This window comes from Carassius auratus, chromosome 44 (assembly GCF_003368295.1).
Source record: "Carassius auratus strain Wakin chromosome 44, ASM336829v1, whole genome shotgun sequence".
NCBI classification, from domain to species: domain Eukaryota; kingdom Metazoa; phylum Chordata; class Actinopteri; order Cypriniformes; family Cyprinidae; genus Carassius; species Carassius auratus.
Window position 1 is genome coordinate 6,753,731 of NC_039286.1, and position 9,198 is coordinate 6,762,928.

At 38.2% G+C, this 9,198-nt stretch overlaps 1 protein-coding gene across 1 annotated transcript in view; it reads right to left on the reverse strand.

The window, feature by feature from the left end:
- Positions 1-8,632, reverse strand: part of LOC113062298 (angiopoietin-1-like) — a 47,364-nt gene extending 38,732 nt beyond the window's left edge. The window contains exon 1 of the mRNA XM_026232047.1: positions 7,824-8,632. Coding sequence (XP_026087832.1) covers positions 7,824-8,207 — 384 coding nt within the window. The 5' untranslated portion in view covers positions 8,208-8,632. The remainder of the gene's footprint in view (positions 1-7,823) is intronic.
- Between the last annotated feature and the right edge of the window lie 566 nt (positions 8,633-9,198).

A 9,198-nucleotide genomic window follows, 5' to 3' on the forward strand; every position in this document is an offset into this window, starting at 1 on the left:
ATGGCTTGACTAGACTTTATTTTTATTTTATTTTTTATTTTTGATGTATTTCCCCTACTAACTGATCGATACCAATGAAATAGGTATCCAAGGAATCTATCAATGAAAAGAAACTGCAGATGTTAAGCCAAAAAGTCTATGTGTTAGCATTAAATGACCTGCAGTTCGGCAAGCATCTAACCTGGATGCTGCCATCTACAGTATTTCACACAGTTAAGAGCCCTCCCGATTTTTTATTCTACCAGCATGATCTCATGACAATTTGTACATATTAAGATGCGGCTAATTCGTATGAATTTGTATGACCTCATTCTTACAAATTAAAAAGATTTGTGCTAAATCGTACATATTTTACAAGTTGCACAATTCGTATGAATTTGTACAAATGACCTACACCTAGCCCCGCCCCTAAACCCACCCATCACTGGGGCCTAGACAAATCGTACAAAATCGTACGAGTGAGGTAGTATGAATTCGTATGAATTAGCCACCTCGTAAAATATGTACAAATTGGTCGTGATATAGCGTTGGTTCTACAGCTACATGGGTACTTTTGAATGGCTGTCAGTAAAGATAGTCATTTAACATTATTTAACACTTCCGTTCAAATCTTTGAGGTCAGTAAGATGTTATTATTATTATTATCATCATCATGAACAGTAATAATAGTTAAATATTATTACCACGTAAAATAACTATTTTATAATTAAATAGATTTTAAAATGTAATTTATTGTGATGACATATTAAAATTTTCAGCAGCCATTACTTAAGGCCCCGTCCACACGGAGACGGAGCTTACCCCAATCCGATCTTTTTTTTCCTCGTCTCAAGAAATATCCGCATCCACACGAAACCACAAAATGATGTAGTATACATGCCAGACCAGTATGTGGCACTGTAATTCTACCACAGAGATACACTAAAAACAGAGAAGAAGACTTGGACTATGCTCGTAAACCTTGCGCGTGGTACACAAACGAACATGGAACAATACATTTATTAAGACAATCGTTCAGTGTTTGTTCATGTTTTTGTTGCTGTTAAGTGACGTAGAGCTGTCTGACTAGGGGGGAGACGTGGGCTGATGACGTCATCGTTTCAGAAAATATACGGATTAGCCGTCCAGACGAAAACACAAAGACGGCGTTTTCAAATTTATCCACTCTGGGACCTGGTTTCAAAAAATAGCAGTTTCACCTTGAGAAAACGCCGGATCCGTGTGGACAAAACCCCTATCCGATAAAAATTTGTGCGTATTCACAGAAACGCGTCTCCGTGTGGACGGGGCCTTAAGTCTTCAGTGTCACATGATCCCTCTGAAATCATTCTAATATTCAGATTTTTCTTCTTTTTTCTTATTCTTCTTTTTATTTATTCGGGAATCTTTGGTGTATAGAAAGTTCAAAAGAAGATATTTTATTTGAAATAGAAATCTTTTGTAGCATTATAGGCCATCTATATTATTACAAACATAAAATAAAAAAAAATAACATACTAAAAGGGTAGACTATACTGTTAGCCTGCCAGCCAAAGATTAACTGAAAAAAGAGAAAATGTTTTGCTCTTAGGTGTCTTGCTCAAGGACACCTCGGCACTTGGTCAGGTGGAGCCAGGGATTGAACCACCAACCTTCCGGTTTATAGACAACCTACATGAACCACTGAGCCACTGCCGCCCCTGGTTACAAAGCTAACCAGCCAATCCTCGACCCACTGATGATAGCCAATCAAATACCTTGGAGATATCTCTTCAACCAATGTTGAATTAGAGAAAGATTTTGCTGCAGCAGTTTTTGGAAAACCTGTTTAAAAGAAAATCATAACCTTTGCAATTCTATTTGATGCAGAAATCGCCATTAATATTGATTTCGTCCCAAGAGGCAATTAAAATACACTTTGAACTTTAACTGTGACGGAGTCAAGACCTTACCTGTGTAGTTAATATTTTAAAGTGCCTCCATCACAAGGGTAATTGAATGTAAATTACACACAGTTGCTACTTACCGAAGCAGCAGCCGATTTCCTCCTCTGATGGCATAATGTGGAACGATCTTTGACCCGCTACTATTAACCACTGGTTCAGGTTGCTTTCAGATTGATGAGCGTGAGGTAGGAGGTGAGGGGCTTATATCACCGTCTACAGCAATTATATGCAGCCCTTCCTGACAGCCACATCGCCTCTACGAGGTGGAATGTGAGAAGCCTGGACGAGGGCCCAGACAAGGCAAACATGATGCTGGCCAAGGTTCAGACGAACCCCAGAGGGGTGTAGGGGCGGGGGATGTGTGGGGCTATGGGTGTCACATCGTTTGTGGCCAAAAACCGCTAAACCGCAACGCAGACATAATATCCAACCACATGCAGCTCAGGTATAAAGCGCGCAATTGTTTCTTGTGCCTCCGTTAAAACTTAAGAAAACAGTTATTGAAAATCAGGATATGACGACAAAGTCTCTTCTAATGGAAAACAGCTGCAAACATGCTGCTTCTCTGCAAAAGTATCACAGAATGTTTTAATGGATTAGTTCAAACAAAAATAACAATTCTGCTATCGGTTAATCACCGTCATGTCTCATGACTTTCTTTCTTTTATGGAACACAAAAGGAGAAATTTAATGAATTCAGCTGGTTGCTTTTTTCATGCACTAAACAAGTGAACTTTTCAAGTTTCAAAACGGACATACAGTAAATGTGCCACTGAAGCATCAGTGATGTGGTCCATACAACTTATGCTCTATATCTTGGTTCTTATGAAGCCATTTGATACCTTTTTTTTTAGGAACAAACTGAAATTTAAGGTAATATTATCTCTTATTTACAATCTAATTATAGATGTAGAAATGACTGTGACTCTTGGATACTTTTATGACTTTTTCATTTCACAAAACAGATTTGAATGATTCATTTATGAGTTGGACTGATTCAATCTTTAATTTCGACTAAAAGATTCAGTCGCAGTGGTTAACAGTGCACACGAACAAACATGGCAGTTTGAGTTGTGAATTATAGCTTAAATGTTAGTCTTTTATCACATAACGCTTTCATATGACTTCAGAACACCTGGCACTCTGCAAAAAAGTCAGATGAATCACATCTTTTTTATTAAACTTTTAAGCTTGAAAGTATGTTCTCATGGACTAATTAGACGTAAAAGAACTACTAGTTAAATTCTCCTTCACACAGGTTTAGACCATAAGCAAATAATGACAGAATTTCATTTTTGGGTGAACTATGCCTTTAAAAACTCCAAAGGTCTGAAAACGAGTCAAGCTGTCTTGCACCATCATTTGTAAGCTGTGACAGTTTAAGACCAGTTGAAACCATAGGTTAAGCTTACAGACCAATTTATATTTTAATGGAGATCACAATGTAACATTGGCGTCAGTTAACTTGATGTGTGCTTTCACCCCATTGTGCAGAACATATATTTATATAAAAGGCAAAGAAAACTGATGAAAAAAAACTACTCCCTGAGTTCTGGCAGGGATGTGTCTAATAAGAAGCAAGACCTGTGTTACAAAAACCTTAATGTGAGAATGATAAGAGAAAATATAATTCATCCAAACACTCTGTCCCACACAATTACACACACACACATTTGATTTCCTGTTCTTTCTTGACTCAGTCATCTTTCCTTTTCCCAAAGGGAGGGTCACATTATTGCTCATTACTTATCTGCCTCTCTTTGTTCAACAATTTTGCTGTTTGGCCCAAGAGTCATCCATAGCTCTCTTTCATCCACTGATCTGATGTTTTCAATTGATTTCATGGAAAAGTTGATATGTTTAAACACCAGATAAGCTAAAATATTGGTCATGAGACCTCAGGCTAACAGAGACCAATGAAGACAGTCATTCCTAAAGCAACATCATTAGGACAGCTGCAATGGGACCACACTCAGAAGTAGCACATAATGGGTCATGCAGGAAATCACATCCTACTGAGAACTTTTCTCATGTCACACAGTTCTGGTTGTTATGAACGACAGAGTAAAACATAAGTGGACATATATAGATATTTCATATTCAAAAAGTGTCCATGTCTATTTCTTGTCCTAAATGATTTTAACAAAAATGTCTACATACATACATACATGCATACAGAAATAGGGTATTTTTAATGCCAACAGTAGCACCATTTTCCAAAGAAAATAATCTTTGGCAACACTAATGCCAAAATATTCTCATTTTTATTCAGGACACATTCACTTTTAGTCTGAGGCCATTTATGGAAAACCAAAATCCCAAAACACCTAACATAAATAAAATGACAATTAAATTCACATTAATACTAAAGTGAGTGTTCACCAGAGGGAGATTTATTAAAGGAAATTTGACCTCATATAGACATTAAGGGGCCTACAATGAGGGAGCAGAGGGTTAGGTCCATTTACAAAATTAGGAAGACATTAAGTGGCCAATTCATTTGGGTTTAGGGTATAGATTTCAGGGGGCTTTCTCTGCCCTTTATCAAACAGACATGGCTGAGTTAGCCTAACAACACTGATGAAATGCAGTTGGGGAAAATTACTTTGAAAATGCAGCATGACAAATAACTGAAAAATAACAGCGCTGGCTTTACTTCTCAAATAATTTTGTATTTTCTTAAGAAATGGTGACAGCAGTGTATTGTTTTTTATATTTATTTGCACCAGTTTTGCTTTCACCTCTTTCAAGTATTACATTTGGAGCAGTAACATCTCTCTGAACGTTTAGACCGTTTCATCCAGCTTGTTGCTCTTGGCTGCTTCTATCAGCAAAACAAACTCTGATACAAAGGAAGTCACCCCTAAAATAGCTCAGGCCTGCTTTGGCTTTTTAGACTTGCTGTGTGGCCGAGTGAGGGTCCACAGTCTTCATGAATACCCTTCATGAAGGAAACCCTCTTGAGCGACAGGATTAACCTTTAAATGGACCTTGAAATTTTAATTAACCCTTCTGACAGACTGGATTCCTTCAGCTATAGACACAATCAGACTTTATGACATTTATAGCCCCCGCCCCCTACTCTCATGTTTAAATGCATCCCTTCATTAAACAGCTGATAGTTTAAGCATTTGAGATTAGCAGAGGTTAGCTAGCTACATCCACAAGTGGTCCGTTTCCTGCAACAAATGATAAAAGATCACAGTCAGTCCACAAAAGTCTCCCTCTTTGGACCATGTCTGCTTCTGGGATAATCTTTGGACAAACAGAAGCCACCTTTGACTGGACAAGAATGTTATCGGGATACGCTCTTCCCCCAGCACAGCAGAATTCCTCAGTGAACGTATATCGACCACACACAGCCCCCTCTGCACCTCCAAGAACAGACCAGACACTATCTGCAGTCTTTCATCAGCTTACGGCTTGAGTGGTATTAAGAATTACTCCACAGTCACGGCTCACTTGATTAAGACAGATAGGCCATCGCAGGAGACTTCATCTGCTATCCAATGAAATATGTTAACTGCATCCTCATGTGCCTTTAACACAATTAGCCTGAATTAGGCCTTTGCATCATAGCTCATTCCTCTAAAACAAGCTGTCTTGTGCATTTAAAATATAAAGAATATGACTTAATTCTTTAAGAAGAGCTACTGAACAAGACAACATTTCCCTGTCAAGATCTATTAACATCATCTAACTGAAGTAAGGTGCACATTTTCTTGTTTAAAGTCTCAGTCTGACTATCAGTGTGTTGAAAATAAATACCAATGTTAGCAGATATGGTTATATTTTATGATAAGTCACTTACTAACTGGTATAGAATTCAGACTGCATGCCCTGCCTGAATACTGAAACTTACGTATTTTGATAGTATGCATGTCCTGGTAAAAAGGCTTTTATTTATTTTTTTTTTCATTCTTTTTTTTTAATTTTTTTTACTATTGCACCATAATATTATTTCAAACAAATTTGTCTAAAATGGAGCCAAACAAAAAAAAGTTCCCTATAAAAACTGATCATACGAGTGTCTACAAATAATAATCTGTAGCTGTTTTATATCCATCAAAATAATTAAGCTGAAAAGTGTTGTAAAATGAGGATGAGAATGGAAATGCAGAGAAAAGCACGTGGGATTTGATCGACTGGAAGGAAGTCTTAAGATTATTTAGAAAGTTGTGCAAGTTGAAGCCGTGACTTTTACTCAAAAACACAATTTTTATTACCGTATTTATTATAAAATAAAGAAAAAAAAAAACATTGCAATACACTGAGTCATCACGTCTATTCAACCAAGCATGAAACAGGTTACACTGTGGAACCAACAAGTTTACATTAGTGTACATTGTACTTGAAAAAATAGAAAGCAATAAAGAAAGAAAGAAAGAAAGCTTGAGAGTTTGATAAATCTAAAGGATATTTTCATCATTTAATCCATCATATAATGTATGCTAGGTCATATATATATGTTCTATATGTCAGATCATGTTTTAGGAAAATAAACAGAAAAATTCAAATGACTAATCTCAGTCTATTCACCAGGATCACAATAACGATAAATAAGAGTGTGTTTTTGATAGATATGGTTTGTTTGTTTAATGAAAGTGACAAAGTCAGTGTTAGATTAGTTTTCGATGCTAAGTACCCTTTGGTTGTTTCAGTAGATGTTTATGTTTGAAAAAAAATTATCATTATTTACTTGGTGACTGACCAGTACAGTAGAACCATTTTAACTGAAGTATAATTATAATAATAGCTAAATAAAAATTTAATTGCAGTCATTTAAATGATCATAACATTGCTTTCTATAGACACTGTATAAAAGAATAAAATTACAAAATCATGTATTTATCTATGAGGTCCAAATGTCAGAGACCACTAAGTAAAAATGATTCTCTTTTTATCCTTTTATGCTTTTCATGTCTTACTCATATAAATATTTAATAATTGTTTTAATAAATTAATTAATTGAAACCCCTGCCATATTTATCGGCTGTTAGAATTTTGGACATTTAGCAAATATTATGTTTTAATCAAATAAAACAAAAAATAAATTGTGTGAAAATAATTCCCATTAATTTTGCCAAACTTTTTTTTGACAAAAAAAAAAAACTCTCAATCATGCATAGCAGCTTGTATACGGAGTGATGCACAAGCTTATGCTTTTAGAAACCATTGGAAAGCCATGCTGATATCTGCCAGGACAGTTAAAGCCAATAATAGAAGGATAGATCCTCCTCGCTCTTTATTCAAGTACTCCCGGGGGTCTGTCTGACTTCCTGTCATTAAAGAGACAGCGCGCCCAACTAACATCTGGGTGACTGACAACCCGGTATCAGCCCGACGTGTGGAGTCCACCTGAACATCTGCAAAATCAGCCAGACGCTACTCGAGCGAGACTGTCCTGCCAGGTGGTTACGTTGTGCGGTGCGAGTGGACCGCGGCTGAACAGAGCAATCTGTGTTGATGTAAATCACGTTTCTGATTGCTAAAGTGGCCAAGGTAATGCTTTTAATAAGACAGGTCTGTTATTGTATAACACGTACTTTACAATCTGGCATCTGAACATCAGACCGAGAACGCAGTTCAGAAAAAAAAAAAAAAAAAAAACACATCTGAGAAGTTTCTCTGTTGTCTTAACAGTTTTAGATGACAACCGAACAGCCGAAGTGCTCCGTGTCAAGAACAGTGCTGATCCCTGTCGGCTTTAGACCCATAAACTATTGTGACATACACATCCAATTTTTAGGTTTCACGCACCAAACTTTAAAAACATTGTTATCTCTCCTCTCCGCTGCTCTACTGAAGAACAGCTGTGCATTCACTCCCCTCATAATTGTGTATACAGAAATTGTGATAACTGTGCAATCTTCCATTGTGCAACCTAAAAGAACTTACCTTTTGTAACCACTGTGTATAGTTCTCCATGACGTGCTCCAGCTGCTGCATCTTCTGGTTGGAGAAGTCCGCTTCAGGTTGAGGTGCGTCCCGTTGAAGTGTGTTGGCATTGTTCGGCGTGCCCGCTTTAAACTCTCGACAAGAGCCTCCATCACCCTCCGGAAGGATAAAAGTGTAGCTACACTGTCCGTGTTGGAGCCGGTGATATTTCCGACCGCTGCTGCTGTTGGCTTTTGCCGTTGAGCTTCTGAGTCCTTCTTCTGCTCCTCTTCTTTGCTCAGCCCCTCCACAGACTGCTACCACCAGCAGCGCGACCAGGGACAAGCAACGGCACACAAACCAACCCCACAACATGGCAGGAGCTGGAGGGGAGGGTGAGGTCATGAAAATCAAAATTCGTTTGAGGGTGCTGTCGGTTCCTTTAGTCCAAAGTCAGGTGGAATCAGTATGAGCAGAGATGTATGGATGACCTGGGGCACGTGCTGATCACATCCGGACTGGACTGTTGCCTGGAGGTCATCATTGATCCTGTCATCCACTTACAATACTCTTCCTGTCTTTATATCAAGTTGGTCTTCTGGGGAAAAACTGAAGTCTTGAGAAACTGTGTCTGGAAGTGCATGTGAAATGCAGCTGTGCAGTTATGAGGAAAGCAAGACTGCGTCCATGAAGATGTTGTCTGGAGTGCTGTCAGATCTGCCCTGGCACTCTCTCTGTCTTTCTCTCTCTATGTTTCCTCTGTGTATGACTGAATGACTTTCCTCTGGGCTTCTAGCATGCTCTGAGCCGGCCCCTCGCAGTGACTGGAGAGGAATGCGTGTGAGTACGTGTGTGTGTGAGTGTGTGAGAGAGAGAGAGAGAGAGAGAGAGAGAGAGAGAGAGAGTGAAAAGGAAAGTGAAGCGTAGCAGGACCCCAGTGAAGAGGATGTTCTCAGTGCTTAAGGATCATTTTACAAGCTTTCTGACACTATGTTTGTGTAGAAGCCCTGTCTCCAGTATACTGAACCTTCAGTAATGTGCACACACGGACACACCCACCTGATGAAATGCACTATATACTGTACATTTGTTCACACAAAAGTTACAATTCCGGCATAATGTACTTGTTCTCGTCTTCATACCTATCCATCTGAACTTCTTCATGCTGTGGAAGACAAAAAGAGATGTTCAGCAGAAAGTCCATGATGCACTTTGCCTTAAAATAAAAGTGATAGATGATAATGGCTGTCAAGCTATTTTGCGAGAATAAAACAACAGATTTTCATATAAAAGTAATATATGGCCTAAAGAAGATTTAGAATACAGTGCATGGGTCTCATGAATTGTCTTTTACGGTGCTTTTATAGTAGTTTTTTATAACTTGACATCATCCATG